Source organism: Hemibagrus wyckioides, linkage group LG07, assembly GCF_019097595.1.
Source record: "Hemibagrus wyckioides isolate EC202008001 linkage group LG07, SWU_Hwy_1.0, whole genome shotgun sequence".
In the NCBI taxonomy this organism is placed as follows: domain Eukaryota; kingdom Metazoa; phylum Chordata; class Actinopteri; order Siluriformes; family Bagridae; genus Hemibagrus; species Hemibagrus wyckioides.
This window is the reverse complement of record NC_080716.1, coordinates 1,937,602-1,958,139: the sequence shown is the minus strand read 5'-3', so window position 1 is coordinate 1,958,139 and position 20,538 is coordinate 1,937,602. Positions and strand designations below refer to the sequence as shown.

Genomic DNA, 20,538 nt, shown 5'->3' with positions numbered 1-20,538 from the left:
TATGTTGATCTGGGGAAGCTCACTTGTCCGTTGTCTTCCAAGATCGAACCATTTCGACAAGCTGTGTGGCTTTTCTTTGCCAACTGGAGCTTTGGGGTTGTGGGCTTTTTTTTCTGCGACTGAATTTTCTGTTAAATTCCACCCTGAACGACTCGCATGATAAACTTTATAACTGACAAATCAACAGTGAGACCAAAAAGGAAATGATCCTTTTCCAAGCCTTTATTTCAAATATTTGGCTTCATTCACACACTGGACCACTAATTAGGCTGTTTTCGAAAATAAGAAATTACATTTGTCAAACTTTGTTCTGGTGAAAAGCAAAAACATGATAATTTTGACAACATAACAACATAATTTAACAACCACTCATTTTCCGCCAAGAGACCAATGCCCAAGGCTGAGAATAGTCCAAATATAAATGGCAAGAAATCAGAGAAAGTCCAAGTCAATAGAGAAAACATCTTGAGATTGGACTTGAGTTCCTCATGTGAAAATAAATAAATAAAGAGCTTCTTTTCTTATTCACCCATTTCCAGTGAGAATCAACATCACGTTAATCCAGACTTGGTTTGGCAGTTTGATGGTGATGGTGTTGAAAGTGAAGTGAACTGACGAGAGACCACGCAGTCACCACTTTCACCAGGCAATCCAACAGCATTGTGGGTAATAGTTGAGGAAAGTGTAAGCTGTTATAGAAATATCATCAGCAACAAGGGTTATGTCATGACATCAAGCGCTGCTATTATACCACAGGGCTTTTTCACTTATTTCGTCTAACATTGTTGGAAATCTGCAAAAAACAAATGACTTCCTTAAAGCTCTTCCTGCTTTGAAACAGCTATGAACAAAAATTTCACCAGTATCTGAGAAAAAAGATGTTTTAAGAGAAACCAGAGTTCTGACACTGGAGACTCCTTCCATAAACAATAAATATACAAGAAAATATCAGTGATTGCACATCATTTTTAATTTTATTTTAAATAAAATTTTAAATTGATTTGTTCCCTGAATGAGTTACTAAGGAAACGGTAATTTGTAAAAGGAAGTGCATTAATTATGCACCTTATTAGCAATACAGAATAATCACACACACACACACACACACTATACCAAGACGGTCAAGCCCTCATGAAAATACAATAAAGCAGCCGTCTTAATGCCCACTCCAGATGTACATTTCTAAAAATGTGCTGATTTTCGACTTCCAGATGAAAAGGCACTGCTGGAACTCCATCATTTCTCATCTTGTAAATAGTTCTGATCTTTTTTCATCCCAGCGGTTCAGACTACTCCAACATATTTCTGCCACGACAAAAAAAAAACAAAACTGTTATGGTTTGTAAATATCATGTTTAGTTCTCCTGCAGATGATGCAAGTTCTAAGCCTGGTCCTTCAGATATCTTGATCTGGGGAAGCTCACGTGTCTTCCTAGGCCGAACCGCTCCAGCAAGCTGCATGGCTTCTTTTTGCCAAATGGGGCTCCAAACTGGGAAGGAAAAGAAACATAGAGTTGTGTTTATTTCTGAGACAGAATTTTACGTCATATCAATTTCTATAACTGACAAAAAAAGAATTGAGTCTCGGAACCTGGTGACTGTCAAGTCACTTTGTGAGATTACCCACAATGCTGTTTGACGACCTGCTGATAGATGTGCAGTGGGACTTCATATCTATCTAAAGAGAATAATGCTAATGCGGCGGCGCTTCACTGAATGTTTTGGACTGATATTGTTTATTTACCTGTGCTGTAATAGGCTGAAAATGGGTTTCTACATCAAGGATTTTTATTAGTCAACCATCAAGGACGTGTGTTTTTGACATGTGAACAAACAAAAAAATATTTATAGAATTTTTAAAAATCTTTTGGTTCTGACCAGAGAATGCGAACGAAAACAATAAAACGAAAAGGCAAAACAATAAACGTTTTTTGGTTTGTTTAATTACATACACTGAGAATGTAAACAAAAACAAACAGCAAAGTTTGTTCAAAAACTTCAGCGGTGAACGTAAACAACCACAAAAAATAAAGAAGAGCATCGGGATTATGGGTAAAATTCACTTCCTAAACATTTAGACTCTTCCTCATAAACAACCACAAGCATTTGGAGATACTGAGGCATGATAGTAAGTGTGTGTGTGTGTGTGTGTGTGCATGTGTTCTCCAGACAGCTTGATTCACGAATAAATAATATTTTATGGCTTAGCTGTAAAAAACATAGCGGTCTCTTTCCACTCCCTAGTGCGAATCCTAAAACTGCAGGCCTTAAGTCTGAGGAATACGAGCAAATGATTTGAAAATACCTGGATTGCATTTCTTTAGGATTTCCTACAGCAACTATTTCCTCGTAAAAGTATCAGATTATTATTCCTATCAGTTCCATGTGATGATCCTCTTTTCCATGTGTTTGACTTTTCTAGCCTAGTTTTTTTTTTATAAGCTGTTGATACAGTAGATTGGAAATTGTACAATTGTACATCTTTTTCTCTCTTTGTTTTTCATTCTTTAAGTTAAAAAGAACAGAAATATCCCCTGACAGAAAAACTAACCACATCATAAACTTTTAGTGCAGTGAGGTTTCGCTTCCATCATAGCTTCTGTGAGCTGTTGCTATAGCAACCAATGTGCCTTTGCAGACACAGAACAAACACCTTTGGATTCATGAATCAGAATCAACTCTAGAATTGATACACAATCAGAAATTCTAAAGAATCAACACCTTTTGATTTGTGAATCAGACTCAATTTCAGAATTGATACGTGATCAGAAATTTTAAAGAAGCAACGCCTTTTGATTCATGAACCAGAATCAACTCTAGAATGCATATATTATCAGAAATTCTAAAGAATCAGCAGCTTTTGATTCGTGAATCAGAATCAACTCTAGAACTGATACATGATCAGAAATTTAAAAAAAATCAACACCTTTGGATTCGTGAATCAGAATGAACTCTATAATTGATACATCAGAAATTCTAAAGAATCTATACCTTTTGATTCGTGAATCAGAATCAACTCTATAATTGATACACAATCAGAAATTCTAAAGAATCAACACCTTTTGATTTGTGAATCAGACTCAATTTCAGAATTGACACATGATCAAAAATTTCAAAGAATCAAAACATTCTGATTCATGAATCAGAATCAACTCTAGAATTCATATATTTACAAAAAGGTTAAAGAATCAACAGCTTTTGATTCATGAATCAGAATCAACTCTAGAATTCATATATTATCAGAAATTCTAAAGAATCAACAGCTTTTGATTCATGAATCAGAATCAACTCTAGAATTCATATATTATCAGAAATTCTAAAGAATCAACAGCTTTTGATTCGTGAATCAGAATCAACTCTAGAATTGATACATGATCAGAAATAATAAAAAAATCAACACCTTTGGATTCGTGAATCAGAATCAACTCTATAATTGATACATCATCAGAAATTATAAAGAATCAACACCTTTTGATTCGTGAATCAGAATCAACTCTAGAATTGATACATGATCTGAAATTTTAAAGAATCAACACCTTTGGATTTGTGAATCAGAATTAATTCCAGAATTGATACATGATCAAAAATTCTAAAGAGTCAACACCTTCTGTCCAGGTCAGTGGAGTTGTCTGTCTGTATCTCTTCTGTTTCTGGTTCTGTCTGGGCGTCTTCCTTTACCTCGTGGACGTTACTTAACTCGTCACAAACGCTGCTGTGAAGCACAGAGTGTCCAAGTGAACAGCGTAAGCAGAGCAAAATTAAGGGAATGACATAAGGCACATGTTCTCTGTGTTGTTACTTCTTGGACTTCTCCAGCCCGCTGATTTGGAGATCTCGGTCCTCCAAGATTCGTCTAAGAGACTGGATTTCCCGCTGCTTATCCTGCAGCTCCCTCTGCAGCCGATGGTTCGTCTCTTCCAGGGTCTCGCAGTAGGCCTGCAACAGAGAGAGAAAGAGAGAGAGAGAGAGAGAGAGAGCTGTAACACTTTCCAAAACACCTCCAAAATACGGCACATTAGGATAATCAGCTCTAACCTTGCTCTCATCCAGACTATCGAAGGGTCCGGGAGGGTCGTCCAAGCACAAGAACCCTCTCACTACGTCACTGGGATGAAAAAAAGGCGTAAACTGCATTTATACTTATTCATTCGGCAACCAAAGACATCCAGAAACTCTCCGACTTAAATGTTTTCTCTCAAGCGAACAAACTACTTCGGAAATGTAGACTGCGAGCTGACACTGTAGACTTCTTCCGGAAAATCCTGCCAGCTGCTTTTACAGACAATAAAATGACTGTTTTTAGACTCTGTCTAATCAGTGTTACCATATGGGAAGGCAAGTTTACCTGGATTGTTAGCTAGCGCTAGCTAGGCTGTGAACTAGCCAAATAGAAATTTTGAGAAATTTGTTTCCTTGAATTTCAAGTTTTGGTATTTTTTTTAAACGTCTCTATTAAAGGGATTGATATCGTGGGCAATCTCGCTGGCTGTGTTTCATGTTCATAGCATTATTTTGATCTAACAGAATATATACACAAATTACATGAATCTCATTGGTTTTAAGAGCTGCACATGTTCTTAAACACCTCTTAGTCATGTCTTTTTGAGCGACCAGATTTTGAAGAAAAGCCTGCAAGCCAACTTGTCTCTCCTCCAGGAAGTTCATGTCGTAGTTGTCTTTAAAGCGACGCTTGGGTGGCAGAGAGAGTCTGAGTTTAGGAAACATCTCTTTGAGCTGACACACACACACACACATAAGAAAGAGAGGAACTATGTATCAGACAGTGACAATGAGGACAATGGACCACTTTTGTTGTCACATGACCCAAGTCACTTCCTCCTCACCTTGTCGTTGAGCCTGATGAAATCCGTGTAGCGCCGAAAAATCACCCAGCTCTCATCAGGCGCTCTTCTAACCAAGATCTTGTAGACCTGGGGAGAGCGAAGACATGGACCGGCATGGTGAGGTATGATTCAAAATGGATTTTAAGCCATTGTTACAGTCACAATGGCCATTCTGAGACACGCAACATCATGTGTTGGTGACAGTTCCAGCTGCAATTATTTTCAGCTGCAGCAAGAATTACTCACATCTGTTTAGTCACACGTTTCCATGACCAGTAACCGAAAAAAGCATGAATTCCTCTTTCTCGCATCCGAAAACATAGTTACAGACTTCAAAGTGCTGATACTGGAAACTCCTTCCAAAATGGACAAACACTCAAACACAAACACTGTGTATCAAAGGCTTACCGTGAACTTCGCTCTTTCCTCCATGATCTCATAACCTAGTAAGGTCGGCACAGGCGGTCTATCGTTCCGCTCGCCTGTACTGGTTCTCCTCCCGTTCTCTTTGCTGGCATGATCTGAAAGACTCCCCAGGGATGATGTTCTCCTGTGCGAGTGTGTACCGTGTCCAGGAAGGGAGTTCTCCATAGGATGAAGGCTTGAAAGAAAGAATTTGATTTTTAAAAAAAATAATAATAATAATTATAAAAAATGAGGCACCTTCTTGGTCACATGGGAGAAGAATCAGGATCTGTGTATATATTAAGGAGTGCACTCATTTATTGGAGAGCTCTCAAGTAACATCTAATCAGTGTGTAATCCAGGAAACAATGCTATAAGAAATAATACCAGAGCTGTGCAGGGTATTCAACTTACCAGCAGGCAAAGATGATCAGCTGCAGCCAACATTAAACGGTTCCTCTTTTATTAAAGATAATAAATAAATCAAATCGTGGTTGATCAGAGATTAGCTGATGACTGGTGCAGCATCCTCATACACCCTGGACTAGTTTCAGTAAGAGGCGGGGCGTCAGTATGACAGACAACCATTTGAACCAATCACATTTCGCGACCGCGAAGGCGCGCACCCACCCACGTGATCACTAATCCCGGAAAACAAAACAAGCTACATAATGTTTTTTGTTTTTTTTTTTAAGCTAACGTGTAATCCTTTCAATTATTTCACTCTAACGTCTCATGATAATTTCTGTAAAGGATTTTATTTTTTTAAAAAGACTAATATTAAATAGGACTGCGCAATATGTGTTATCAACTATATTAAATATGTTAAACCTTATTTCTTTGCTATTTAAAGTTTATCCTTGTTCTTCAAACTTTTGCACGTGATCTGTAGAGAAATAAATGTTTGCACATGACGATTTGATCGAAGGATATCAAATGATTGAAGGTACAAATGAATAGTCCGCTATTTCTTTCATTAAATGCGTTTCATATCAATTGATTTGTTTATAGTGTTTTTTTTAAAAAAAATGCTGCAATTACTCCCCCTGCTGTTTACCTTCGGAATTACATGGAATTTAGTATTAAGTCAAAAAGAACGAAAACAAAAAATTAATTATAATTATAAGTTTTAAAAAATTACCCCGCAAAATAAGAATTTAAAAAAATATATATTGTAAAAGATACCCATGTTGATTAACACCCATTATATATTTACACTGCAAACTTTTAAAAAATAAATAAATCAAATAATTTAAGTTAATATTTTAATTTTTAATTTAATTCAAATTTAAACTTTAATTTAATTTATAATCTTTTAAAAATGTATTTTTTTTATAAACATTTATACTTTATGAAAAGCCAAAATTGATTGACAGATCTCTCTGTGCACTGGATGTGTGAATAAATATGTAATACACTACATTTCGACAAATAAATACTATTCTACATTTTTCGACTCCTTGGGATAGGAAATAATAGAAAACAAAATCATGGTATAAGTCACAAACACCTGGTCTGAATTCTAATTGTGTCTTTTCTACTGGATGATATCAAGCTATGATCCATACATCCATCCATTTTCTGTGCTGCTTCTCCTACACTGAGTTGTGGGGAATCTGAAGGAACCTAGGAGGGACCAAGAAACATTTCATAGACTACAGACAATTATGGCTAAATATAGATGCCAGTCAACCTACAGTTTAAGTCCAAGTTTAGTTGAGTTGCCTTTATTTGTCACATATACATTACTGCACTTGCTCAAAGGCCCAACAGTGGCAGCTTGGCAGTGATGGGGCTTGAACCTTAATTTTCCAGTCAACAATCCAGAGCCTTAACCACTTTAGATACCACCATCAAGCACATGTCTTTAGATCAAGAGTGGGGACCTGGAATACCCGGAGGAAACCCCCAAAACATAGGGAACACACACAAACTCTGTGTACACAGGGCAGGGCTGGAAATCCAACCCCAGAGGCACCAGGCAAATGTTTTAACAACTAATTCACCTGGCCTCGTTTCTTTAAATCTGTTCAACTGAATGGATATCCTCTTATAAACCAAGAGGGCTAATATAAGGCAAAAATGTATCAAAAACCGTGTACAATAAATGCTTTGTGTAATATTCTTTGGATTTCTGTATATTTCCCATCCTGATGTACTAGACAATATCAGATGCCATTATTTCTAAGGGTTTCCCAGAAGCACATTATAAGCTTATTACATCATGGGGAATTCCCAGATTACATGACCGGGATTTACTCATTTAACTCTGCATGATCACATGATGAAAGCTCTTCAGGTTCTCTTGGTAGAAGCTTGAACTTTATTTCCTTCCTAAATTCTGTACAGCTCTGTATAATGCAGGCCAATGTGAACGGAAACTGCTATGATATTGCATTATAATCTACACTGTTAAAGTCAAATATATATATATATATTTGTTGTTATATACATATATATATAATATATATAATATATATATATAATGAGGCTATAAATATATAAGCTGTTTTCTATACCACGAATAAACAAATTAAAGCTTAAATGAACAATTAAACAAATAACATAAAATAAATTATATACGGAAGTAACTAGGAGAAAAATTCCGCTTCCAGTGTTATGACTGGCTACTCGTAACCCCGCCTCCTGTTCACTGATTGGACAGTTAAAGTGTCAGTTATATCACTGTGTCAACCAAAAAAAGTGAAAGCTTTCGTTAAGGTATTTTTGGACTCCATTCACACGAATTGCATATTACGGTTTAATAAAGCTTGTTATAAGACATTTCTTAAAAATACATTTGATATAATAAAAATATAGTTTTGTAGAATACCGTTCACTTCTTTCCTATTAACACCAACAGTATAAAGGTGTTTTAACGTTTTAAAGTATATATTTGATATATTATATTCAAAAATTCTTATATACATTCTTAAAGACATATCATTTACACAAATGCATTATATGTAATAAAGCTTTATAATGGTTAATAATGCCTGCATTTTTTAAAATGTATTTTTATTTTGATTAAAACATCAACACTGCCAGCAATAAAAACATCAACACCGTTCAAAAAATATTAAAATGTACTTCTTTTTTTTTTAAATATAAGTATATAATGAATAATAATAAGAAGAAGATGAAATAAATATATGGTTAAAACTGATTTTTTTTTTTTACAGAAAATTGAAACATTGCATTTATTTAATTCAATTAAAACCCGTACTTTGTTTAAAAATAAAACTGTTTGCAGCCTATATTGACAATACTACTCGCTATTTTGTTAGATATATTTTTATTTATTGAATAATAAGACGAATATAATAATTGTTTTATGTACAAATAAAAATAACAGTAATACTTTTTTTTATTTTTATTTCTTTTAAATTATTATTAAAACGATGGGGTGGTTTTGGGTATGAACTACCAGCCAATCACGTGTCAGGAGGGCGGGGTTTTCCGGAATATGGGTAGGGGAAAAAATAGTAAGAACGCAGCAATGCGCTCGGATCTGTGTGATATTTTTCCTCGCCTAAATGCGCACCTGCGACAAATACGGAAAGAGCCGAATTTACCCGATCTTGCCCCTTGAAGACTGTTACATTCACAGCAGGGTGTGTGGCCAGATGACAGTGTGTGTGTGTAGACGAGTTATTTTGTATCTGATTGTGTAAAGACAGTGTTTATTCGTGGGAACGAGGAGGAAGAGGAGGAGGAGGAGGAGGGCGAGGGTGAGGGTGGGAAGAAGAATAAGAAGAAGTGTTACGCAGATTCGCCTCAAAAGTGTCGGTGAAGTCCTGCCCTGTGCTTCCGTTCCCTTTTCCTCTCGGAGTGACTCAGTGTTTCTCTGCTCGCCGGAATGCCGTTATCTCTCTGAGCTACGTTCAGCATGGATCAGGCTGGCTGCGTGAACCTGTGCAGTCTGACCAGCACGCTGCCGGTGATCCCGTACCGCAAACTCACCGACCTGCACTACATCAGCAAAGGCGGCTTTGGCACCGTGTTCCGGGCGCAGCACAGCGACTGGCGCACCACCGTCGCCATTAAGTGCTTAAAACTGGACTCCCCGGTCGGTGAAAGGTATGAACTTCCACTTGTGTGTGTCTGTGTGAAAGAGATTGTGTTTCTGTAGTATGAACTTATTAGGCTGAAATGTGCAACACTGCGGAGTTATAGTGCGGTCACTTAAATGTCATTAAAACAAAATAACGTCCTTTCATCTGCGATCTTAATCTGTACGACTTCACGATCTTATTTCCGTCTAAAATTCTAATCTGAACACTTTTAGGATTTTATTCCATACGACGTAAGGACTGTAATCTGAACAATCTTACGATTTTACTTGGTACAACGCTACGGTTTTAGTCTGATTTTATTTCACCTTTCAGACAAAGATATTCATCTGTACAGCGTTAAAAATTTATAATCTGAACACCTTTGATTTTACTTTGTACATTGTTACCACAGCGTTAAGAAGGAAAAACGCTGCGATTTTAATCTGTACGACTTTACGATTTTACTTTAACGCGTACAGGATTTTATTCTGTACGACGTTAGGACTGTAATCTGAACAGTGTTACGATTTTACTTGGTACGACGCTGCGATTTTAATCTGTATGACCTCACGATTTTATTTTAACCTTTACGACAAAGGTTTTACTCTTTACAACGTTGAAATTATAATCTGAACAAGGTTACGATTTTACTTTCTACAAACGTGGAAAAACGCCACGATTTTAACTTGTACAACATTACGATTTTAAGATACACAAATTTCTGATTTTTAATCGGTACAACTTTAGGATTTTTTTTTTTTTAGCTTTCCATTGTATGACTTTACAATTTTAATCGGTATAAACGATTAAAGTATGACTTTAATCTGTACGACTTCATATTTTAAGGCTGTAGTTGTTAGCTCTCTAGTAGGTAGAAGGCAGGGACGTGGCGGGAGCCGAAACTGTCCTCAGGAAGGAAACGGAGAGATGTTTCCAGACAGTTTATTTTGATAGAAAGTAGAGCTTCAGGTCTTTCTGGGCTTTGTCCCAAAGTACAGGGATTTCATTTCACATAAAACTATTTAAGGAAGAGAGCTCATATTTTTTATGAACTGAGTCATAAATCTCCACCGACTGTTGAGCAGTCAGAACCTTCCCCTTATTGCAGCTAAACCACGTGGCTGATATATTATGGATTTAAGTGAAACCCTTAATCACGGAAGGGTATGATGAGATAGACTTTTTGTACAAGTACATTAAAGATAACTTTTTTGTTACATTAAAGGCTTGAAAGATCCTTGATCCAGAACACAAACTTTGCGAAAAGGTTTATATTCTTCTTTTATATGTTTTGAATTCTCAAACCTGATTAGTCAGATTGTTTGTATATAATGGTTTCTTTGACTGTAATTCTAAACTGAAAATGATACACATAGTTGTCTAGCACTTACTGTTGTCACAGTGATGTTTTTGGAAGGAGAGGTTTATTGGGCAGTTTTGGAGACCAGAAATGAAACTGAAATGCAGATCAGTGCTGTCACTATTGTACAATCTGAATCAGTCGTATACAGAAAGGGGAAAATCCCATAGTCCTTTCATTATGCTTAACTTCCTTGCAGAGAAAGGAATTGCTTACTGAAAGAAGCCGAGGTGCTCCACAAGGCCAGGTTCAACCACATCATCCAGATCTTCGGAGTGTGCAACGAGCCCGAGTTCTTCTGCATCATCACCGAGTTCATGACCAATGGCTCTCTGGATGAGCTTCTGCATGAGGTAATGAATGTCTCTGCATAAGAAGTTCTCAACTTACCTGGCCCAGATAAAGCTATATGTATTATACAGATGATGGTCTTGAAGCTTGTGTGTTAAGTAGAAGACACTTCCTTGGAGGAGCTATCTATCTCTTAAAGGTTTCAGGGTCTTCCCCTATTCTGAAGAATACCTGATCCAGATCAAGAAGGTTTTGATAAAATAACCAAACTATTCCAACTGGATTAATTCCCTACATAGGAAGGTGAGGGAGGGGATATAATAATTATTGGAGTACTTTGGGAATTCTTGTCCCCATCCAAACCTGGTAGATCTTTACACAATTTACAGATCATTAGCAGCTCCTCCAGTTTAGTCACTGGCCATGAAGACCAGTGTTCTGTTCAATTGCCCAAAGTTGACCTCATCGCAAGTGACTGCTTCCATGTGACCCCGCGCAAATTTTTTAAATACGTGAAATGGCTTTTTATTAGAAATCCGCTGTTTTAGCTGAAAAAGCACAGAAAGTGTTCTTAAATATTGGCACCTCTGTACCAGGCCACGTCTTGTGGTTCTAAATTAAAGATAATGTCTTTATAATGAGGTCTTGAGGTCCTTGCCATCATCAGTCTGATATTATTACTGTTTGAAAAAAGTTCCAAAGTCGGCTTTATTGGTCCTTTTGAAAGCCTTAAAAAAAAAAAAAAAAAAAAAAAGTCCCAGTTTTTATTTTGTGTCTAGAAGCTAGACCTTCAATGTCTCAAGCTTAATGTAACAGTGTTTGTCTCAGTATCAGCTTTATATTAAGCTCATTTTCCCTCCTCTTTCATTCTTCCTCTCTCTTTTAGAAAAGCATGTATCCAGTGGTGGCCTGGCCTCTCAGGCTGCGCATTCTATACGAAATAGCTCTAGGAGTTAACTTTCTCCATAACATGACTCCACCACTGCTTCATCACGACCTGAAAACACAGAACATTCTACTGGATGGCGAGTACCACGTGAAGGTAACATGAGAATTAAACTCAGCTTCCTCTATTTCCCAATTTGCCAGTTGAAGGGAACCGGTTTAACAATTGTTGTTTCAGTGGGTCATTTCCCTCCTTTATTTATCGACTTACTGTCCTGGAATGTGTACCGATTATTGAAGCACTGTCTTGACTCATGAAATGAGAATAAGCATTTCCAAAATCTCTTCTCAAATTTCTTCCCTTGGCACATTTTCTGAGCATGAGTACTATTTCTCTAATCGCTAATCCTAAGAAGACAGAACAGCTCCTGTCTTATCCCTAGACGATAACATGACTCTGCTTTCTTAACCACATAACTTCCTTATCTTCCTTTCCAGATCGCCGACTTTGGTTTGTCAAAATGGCGCCAGCTCTCGATCAGCAAATGTTCCGGATCCAAGCCGGCTGAGATGGGAGGCACCGTCATCTACATGCCTCCTGAAGAATACGAACCTAACAAGACCCGGAGAGCAGACGTCAAGCAGGACATGTACAGGTGCTGATTTTACACTTAATGCTTAAAATACAGTGCTTTTGAATTCTTGATTCTGATTGGTCGGAAGATGTTCTGTTTGTTTCTATAGCCACAAGGGGGCATTTATTTCGTCTCCAATGTCAGGGCTACTTTGTAACAGGCGGAAAATTTTCCACCCTGGACAGATGGAAGAAAAAATGAGAAGCACCTTGTTTTTTTCTTTGTCGTAACTTGTTCCACAACATTAAATGTAACTAGAAACGGCTAAAATGTACAGTGTTTCATTTCATGAATAAAACAAACTGTTGACGAAGGAAACTTTTGGTACAGGTGATTGTTTTCCTGTAACAGCACAGTCCCATCTCAAAACGTTCCCCATATTTGATCTTTTGTTTTTAAGTGGCACATTCCCATGTAGTGGTTTAGTTACCAAAAAAAAAGAAAATTGTTCTGATTTCCCTCCAGCGCTTTTCCGCTTAACCATGCAAGTCAGCTTGTATCCATTGTTGCCTGTAGCTTGTGGGTGTGTTGCATTCAGATCTCTGAAGCGAATACATTATTGATGTGTTTTGTCACGTTTCCCAGAACAGGGGACGGTGAACAATATCCCACTAACCATCACACCTTTCAGGGCTTCCCCTCGTCTGAGGCGGTGTTCTTCCGGGAAGCCGAAGTTCTAGTGTGAGAAATCGGAACAAAACAAAAACGAAGGTTGTGTTCCTCTCTGATTTGTCCCAGATTAGTCAAAGAGGTTGTTGAAATCATTGGGCTGAACCCAAAGAGAGTTTTGAGTTTTGATTCCTCTACGGGGGATTCCTCAGTGGCTCTTCAGTGGCTTTACCCTGCTGTTCTCTGCTTCCTCTTTCAGTTATGCCATCATCATGTGGGAAGTGCTGTCTCGACGGATACCTTACGAAGGTAGTGGAAGTGTGTGTGTGCGTGTGTGTCTTTGAGAGATACCTTTTTAACTAATAAGCCATTAGGAATTTACATTTCATCCAGTCTCTAGAGTTTTATAGCAAATGAAACGAAAAAACAACTTAAAATGAGAGGAAAAGATGAGAGAGATGATGAGGAGAAAGATGAAGAGTGCAGGAAAGATACAGCAATCTCTGGTTACAGCCGTGATGAGCAGAAAAGCATCTCAGCATGTCAAACAGGATATGTGAGGCTGTAATCAGTGTCGGTTCAGCCAAGCTTGTCATTTGAAGAATGAATTGCAGAACAGGCAGTGATACAGGGGTTGCCATATAATATTAATCTGTTTTGAATCTACTAGAGCAAACGCATCACATCTTATTAGAATTAAATGCGTGTTCTGTTGGTCAAGAACAGCAGTTCAGATCTTTGAAATTTGTGACTGGTTCAAGCTTGACACAGTTTTACTTCCTTCTGCGTCTCTGAGTCTTGATTTTGTCTCCTGGTCAGATGCTACCAACCCCATGCAGATAATGTTCAGCGTCCTGCGTGGCTCTCGGCCCGACACTGGATTGGACAGCCTGCCGGGTGACATCCCCGGGAGAGAGACGCTCATCAACCTCATGTCGTGCGGCTGGACCGCCAATCCCGACGAGCGCCCTTCTTTCCTCAGTGAGTAACAGAACTTTCACCATTTTACTCAACTTTTTTCAACTGAACACTAGAATTCCACATACACACAACACGCCATCCATCTATAGCTGTGGCGGAATGTCCGCGAATGTAATTACTTCCTGTTCTCACTTGCGTTATAACAGCTGTAAACCTCGTTCTCTCTTTTTTCCCTCTCTTTCTTTAAGTTAAATGTTACCTAGAAACAGCAAAACACAAGCTTTAAGCTTTACTGTTCCAAAGCGCTGACACTGGAGACTCCTTTCCTAAATTTCCTAAACTTCTCACAGAAATCAACAATTAAACAAATAAGTCCACATACATTGGATATAAACCACAACATTGGAATTAAGGGTTAAATCAGGTGGGCGAGTATAAATATTGGCACCCATACATCTTTCTGAATGTATTTTGCCAGTCCAGCATTATTTAACTAACCTGACCCATGTTTGATCTGTGTCTGATTATTGCAGTCACTGTTTCTGAGAACTGTAACCTGCACTGTTTTATAACAACCACACACGCACAGTGTCTATTTTCGTCCCCCTTCCTTTTCAAGACCCTCCTAATCCAAAGATCTGCTACCGTACAATGGCCTAGTTTATGGTTCCTCTTTTTTTTTTCTTTTCACCCTCGCTTGGACGTACATTTCAACAAGCACTTCCTGTCTGTCTTGCAGTGAGCATGATATTATGTTGCTTTTTTTCCCCTGCTAGAGTGTCTTATCGAACTGGAGCCTCTGCTACGGAGGTTTGATGAAATCGATGTCCTGGAGGCGGTGCTGGAAGTCAAAAGGTCAAAAGTGAGTGGAAACGAGAATCCTGCAATGGTTACATTCAAATAATTATAATAACAGACATTTACAGAGGCGCCACTTAATACAGTTTAGCCGTGATTTGACTACAGTGATATGGGAAGTACCTCAGAATAGTGGTTTTTCGAGCTAAAGTGAGAATAAAATCTGCTTGGCAGAAAACGAATTTCACTTAAGGGGAAAGGACACTGCACACGAAAGCATTTGTTTCTGGTAGCTGTTACTGTTACCTACATGAATCCGCAGTCAGAAAGAAATTGGAGTCTTTGAATCGTAATTTTACAGAATGTCCCTGTTTTACTAGCTAAGGATGGCATGCTAGGATTTTTTATTTTTTTTAGTATTGATACTTCTTGATTTTCCACAGTTTCAGTTCAAACTTTCAAATTGTTTTTACCTGGCTTTAAATACAAAACCCCATCTGTCTCCTCTCTGTTGTTTTCTCATTGTAGTTTATGCGACCGGGGAGCAGCACTTCAACAACAACGACGACGACGAATGTGAAAAGGACAGATAAGAGCCTGAAGGAACAAAACACTCCCTGGCCAGTTAGTGTTTTCTTCATAATTGATACTAATATTTCCTTCTCAGATATATATATATATATATTTTTAGAGCAGGTTAGTCTTTTAGAAATAGATTTGTCCTCATCATAGGTCATGCTTTGTTTATTGATTTAAATTCATTCCAGTTACTCTGCCTTGGGATTAGTGTTCAGATTCCTGCTGGCTGAACTGTGAAAACAGTCATTGTGTTATCCCACATACCATACAATCTTATTAACGATTTTCTGATGGCTTTATGACAGGATACCAGCTCTACATCAGGATCAGGGTCTTGCTCCTCCCAGGACACGGATATCTCCCAACCAGGCTATCTTACCATCTCTAATCCCTCGCATGGTAATCATTAAACTTAAAAAAATCTAGTAATGATAGCAGCTGGAATAAAAAAAATGAGTTGTAACTAATTTTGTCTTCAAGCAATTTGTACCTGGGAAATCCCTCATAAAATGAAAAAGCACTCCTTATTTGAGTTATGTTTTTCAAAAATACTTGAATAACGAGAATAACTTGGAAGCCAAAGATGGCAAAAGATGGTTGGTGAGTCATATGGGGAAAAACTCTTACCACCTCCCAGATGTTCACATTGACCTGGGGACATAAATGGGGGATTTCTGAGTTGGAATTTTAGGAGATTTCTGACCACCTTGATTTTTCCAACCAAACCCAAGAGCAAGGCAACTGACCAGTGTTTGCTGATATTAGATGGAAATGGCAACAAAATGTCAGTTGTGAATACTCGGTGTGAAGACTTCTATCTTCTTACATCTAGGTCTCGAATGTAAAAGAATACCGTTTGTACTAAACAACCCCTCCTTTTCATGCTTAGCTGGACCGTTGTCATCTGTTGTGTCCATACCACTGGACACCCCAAAACCATTAATGGACCAGGGCCCCCAGAACAACCTGAATCCTAATTATCAGACAGCCCAGTTTGTCTCGGACTGCTGCAATCCCCTCAGACCACACGCGCCTCAAAGTGAGAGCAACCTGCCCATAAACATTCAGCCTCTCACTCTACAGTCACATCCACAAGGTATGTCACGTTGAACTACAGAGAATTCCTAACAAAAATATTTCCTTTTGGTTCATGTAATGGTTAACTTCAGAAAAGAAAGAATTACCAGTTATTCCAAACTTCCTTGTCCTGTTATCTCAACGTTGGCGAATAAGCTGAAGAAATTCCGAGTTATTTTTCAAAATCAGAACAGTCCCTATTTATAACTGGTACATAATCTGTAACATCCTCTAGAATTCCCCCTGCTGTTGGACACCCATGGCCCGGCAGCACGATGGATCAGCTATCGGCGGGAGGAGGTTGTGCGTCAGATGACCGAGGCATGTCTGAACCAGTGCTTGGATGCACTGCTGGCCCGGGACTTGCTCATGCGTGAGGACTACGAGCTGGTGGTCAACCAGCAGACTCGCACCGCCAAAGTTCGCAAGCTTCTGGACACGTGCGAGCGCCACAACGAGGAGTTTTGCCGTGTGGTGGTGCGCAAGCTGCAGGACAACAAGCAGATGGGCCTGCAACCATTTCCAGACCTTAGTTCCCCGACGCCTCCTCCCCCACCCTACAGTTCTGCCAGTGCTCCACCGCTCACCACCTCCAGCAATAACATCCGCAACATCTTCTGAGCTTTTCAGCTTCCCTCTTAACTGCTCACTTTTGGAATAGACAGCTGAGGGATTTTCCTGCGTTGCTGCTTTTTTTTATTTTTTTTTTATTTTGTCATTGGGAAAATTTTCAGGCCTTGTATTGGAGTAATTCCATTCTCCCTTTGCTGCGGCTGTAGCACTGGACCACTTGTTGTTTTCATCCCGATTATTCTCAAGCTTTTTCACTCTTTGTTGTTGGAGTAGATGTGTGAAAGATTGATGTCATTTGAGCCAGTGTGTCCAAGTGATGTTGTCTTGCCCCAGAGGATCATTGAGCAATCCAAATGACACCACCATATCTTCTCGATTTTTGGTTGAACTGGTCACTTGTGTTTTAGAAATGTGCAATTGTTGTGTTTATATATGAATGACAAAGTGAACCAGGATCAGTCGGTGAAGTTGCCAGCATTGTTTTAGCACAGCTTGATGGAAACTTCTACGTCTTCCTTTTAGTTCATGTTTTATTTTTACGATCATGCATCAGTATGCAGTTTTGTGGAGTTTTAACACCAGTTTACTTTGTGATAACTGGATCTTACTTTCGTTTTACACACTGCGTTCACAAGAATGCTTTGGCAACAGTCATAAAATTGGTGGTTTGTTGTAGGTACATTCAGATCGGTGTGCCAGAATAAAGCTATATGATTTTTAGCACCGGATCTTACAGCTCTGGATATAACTGACAACTGATTCCTCCTTCAACTGATTAACCTGCAATCTGTCTTGTAACATGCACAATATCTGAAGCCCCACCCTACTTTCTTCTACGTACTATGTCCGAGTATGTTGCATACAAAAAAACTGAGCATAGTTTAAACATATGCATGTAGTCCTTCTCTCTTAGCTTCAAATGCATCCTTGTGTTCGCAGCCTGCTAAACTTCTTTAGGGTTCTGTTTAAGGCTTTGTTGATTCCTATTGTGCATAATTTTTGGAGCCAGGTGCGGATGATTTGGATTATGGTAGTTAACTGAATTTTACCTATATTGTACACTTATAACATGTACTATTATGAGAGTGCAATATACCATACTTCAGCTGAAATAGAGAACTGCTATAAGAAAGGAATGCTAAACTTGGTAAGCGTAGGTCATGGATATGCTAAGCCAGGGGTGGACAAATCATAATTTAGTCACTAGCCAACCAGCAGGTTAGTGCTCTAATGTGCTAAAATAGACCTTGCTGCAGAACCAGGATTCCTGGGAGTAGACTGGATTTGATCCAAGTCCTCTTGCCAGTCAGATGTGTGGGGATGTGTGTTTCAGGTTGGATGAGTGTGTTTGTTCCATGCTGTAAGCATCTCCTGGGTTGGGGTTCGGGTTAGGCTTATAGGAGGAGTTAGATCAGGTCTACCTCTACCCCTGGAAACTGGTTCTGCAGTGAGCAGCAACCCAATTTACTGTAACAATTTGGCAAGCTTATCTTGCACATGGGCTATGGGCGTTAACCAGATACATCTTAATCCTTGAGGAAAAAATACTTCTTAGCAACAGCCAGGCCACATTCTCTGAGCTTGTAAATAGTGCAGCATTTGGAAGGATTCGGTAAAAGAGTAGCCATCATATATAAAACAAATATCTATTGGGTGTGTTAAAACAAACACGTCTATGATGAAGTCCAAAACACTTTTCCAAGCCAAAAACGCAGCAGCAAATCAGACAAAACACAGTCGTTGACACAAAATAAAAAGGGTCAGAACTTATTGTTATTCTAACGTCCCAGAATTCCACTTTTTCATGGTTTTCCCCAAGTTGTGTCACCATCAAGCATGTGATGTTCCCTAAGACCCGCCCCTTTACACTATGAGATAATGCTGATGTGTTTGCTGTTGTTGTTTTTGTTTTTTTTTCCTGCTAGTCTCTTTGTTTTTTTTCTGATTTTCTGTTGTGTTTTGTTCTTGGATTGTTGGTTTAGTGAAGTGAGAAGAACCCTGATGACCCTTCTGATTATCAGGCAACTCTATTAGTAATTAGTGGTGGGTGAAAAAAAAAATATCCAAGTTTCTAAAAATCTTTAAACATATCATGATACACTTCTACGGTGAGTATACAGTATATGTATCATGATATGTATGTGTACAGCCAGCAAAACAGGTTAAAACCATAAAAGTTGACAAAAAAAATTCCAAAAGTTGAAATGTTGTTGCTATTATTATTATTATTATTATTATTATTTAAATTTTTAAAGTTAATATAATGCATAAAATATAATGTATAAATAAAATCAAATATTATTTTTTTAATATAAATTTTTCCACAGTAGCTTTGATATCCATTATTTATCACAATATTGTCATCAAATATATCATGATAATATCCAGTCCTACAGTCAATGAAATACAGATAGCTTGGATTAGTCTTGTTCTTGTCCCAGGCTTGTGATTTGTCCACCCTAGAAATCAACTGGATGTCTACAGCTACCCTGGCTGAATCATTATCGTAACGCTGAACCCCTGCTACAGGGAATATTTATACTACTGGATCTCGAGCGTTTATTTTCAGGTACCTGTGGTGTCCGTTTGTTGCGACACTGTAGAATGCGGTTGTGTTTACAGCAGCATTTTTGTTGTTTGTTCTGTTTAACCACATAACTGGTTTTTGTTGTTTCCTTTGACGTTTAGCTGCTTTTTGTAGCTCTGGGATGCTTCCATATGGTGATCAACAGCAATTTCTTTTTGCACTGCAGACAATGGGGTCACTAAGGCACTTAGCTTTCTAGTTTGTTGGATAGGTTACACTTTTAAGAAAGGAACACTGGGTTTGGAAACCCTCCTGCTTTGACTTGGCAATGGTTCTCATTTCATTTAGTATTAAAAGAAGAAGTATTTGATTATTTGCATGTTATTAAGCGATGCACTAGACAGTATCACGAGTGTGCTTGTGTATTACGTTCGCATTAATAGTTGCAGAGTATTGTGCCAATTCGTAGGCGCTGATCATGGACGTAGATCAAGGCGCCAGAATGTCGCGTCCTGTCCTTTCCATAGGGTGTATTTAAAAAAAAAAACAAACCCAACAACAACTCTGTGCCAAACTGAACATTGCCTTAATAATATAGATGCTAGGCCTAAATAAAGAGGACTATTTTTGTCATAACAGCATTACTCCTCTATTTTGTTGTATCTCTAAAAGTGCCATCTGTTGCCTTTTGCCTTTTTTTCTGTAAAATTAGATGCTGTCATGAGAAACCGTGTGCACATTACAACCAATGCATAGCCAATGTAGCAATGTACAGGTGTCAGGAATGCGATCAATGTACGTGCTCTAGTATGAACGTCATGAGAAACCTCCAGAGAAGTTCTGTGTTATTAAAATGTGTAGCTCTCCACTAGCGTTTCGTTTGCTTTCTTTTTTCTTCTTCAGCATGAAATACCTGAAAGATGAACAGCGCCGGTTTTTAGATGTTTATCTAAGGTTTCAGACTTTACCAGGTCTATGC

At 38.3% G+C, this 20,538-nt stretch overlaps 2 protein-coding genes across 2 annotated transcripts; one reads left to right on the top strand and one right to left on the bottom strand.

Moving 5' to 3' along the window:
* Positions 1–214: 214 nt before the first annotated feature.
* On the bottom strand, positions 215–5,806 carry LOC131355662 (sorting nexin-16-like). The gene is made up of 8 exons (XM_058394075.1): positions 5,664–5,806; positions 5,253–5,445; positions 4,845–4,931; positions 4,586–4,734; positions 4,036–4,105; positions 3,800–3,936; positions 3,605–3,712; positions 215–1,490 (listed from the first exon to the last, which is right to left on the bottom strand). The coding sequence occupies exons 2-8, from the start codon at positions 5,433–5,435 to the stop codon at positions 1,433–1,435; spliced, it is 792 nt and encodes a 263-aa protein (XP_058250058.1). The 5' UTR covers positions 5,436–5,445; positions 5,664–5,806; the 3' UTR covers positions 215–1,432.
* Positions 5,807–8,727: 2,921 nt separating this feature from the next.
* Positions 8,728–20,427, top strand: ripk2 (receptor-interacting serine-threonine kinase 2). Its single transcript, XM_058394670.1, has 11 exons — positions 8,728–9,329; positions 10,864–11,017; positions 11,842–11,997; positions 12,339–12,496; positions 13,344–13,393; positions 13,904–14,065; positions 14,782–14,867; positions 15,332–15,427; positions 15,688–15,781; positions 16,272–16,478; positions 16,695–20,427. The coding sequence occupies exons 1-11, from the start codon at positions 9,139–9,141 to the stop codon at positions 17,078–17,080; spliced, it is 1,740 nt and encodes a 579-aa protein (XP_058250653.1). The 5' UTR covers positions 8,728–9,138; the 3' UTR covers positions 17,081–20,427.
* The last annotated feature ends 111 nt before the right edge of the window (positions 20,428–20,538 follow it).

What these genes read in the sequence shown, in the direction of transcription:
- LOC131355662 (XM_058394075.1), bottom strand. Translation starts at nt 5,435, where the DNA reads ATGGAGAACTCCCTTCCTGGACACGGTACACACTCGCACAGGAGAACA. An exon ending in TCATCAGGCTCAACGACAAG is followed by an intron (nt 4,735 to 4,844) that starts GTGAGGAGGAAG and finishes TGTGTGTGTCAG; the next exon opens with CTCAAAGAGATGTTTCCTAA. An exon ending in GGGCTGGAGAAGTCCAAGAA is followed by an intron (nt 3,713 to 3,799) that starts GTAACAACACAG and finishes TGTGCTTCACAG; the next exon opens with CAGCGTTTGTGACGAGTTAA.
- ripk2 (XM_058394670.1), top strand. Translation starts at nt 9,139, where the DNA reads ATGGATCAGGCTGGCTGCGTGAACCTGTGCAGTCTGACCAGCACGCTG. An exon ending in TGGAAGTCAAAAGGTCAAAA is followed by an intron (nt 14,868 to 15,331) that starts GTGAGTGGAAAC and finishes TTCTCATTGTAG; the next exon opens with TTTATGCGACCGGGGAGCAG. An exon ending in TCTACAGTCACATCCACAAG is followed by an intron (nt 16,479 to 16,694) that starts GTATGTCACGTT and finishes AACATCCTCTAG; the next exon opens with AATTCCCCCTGCTGTTGGAC.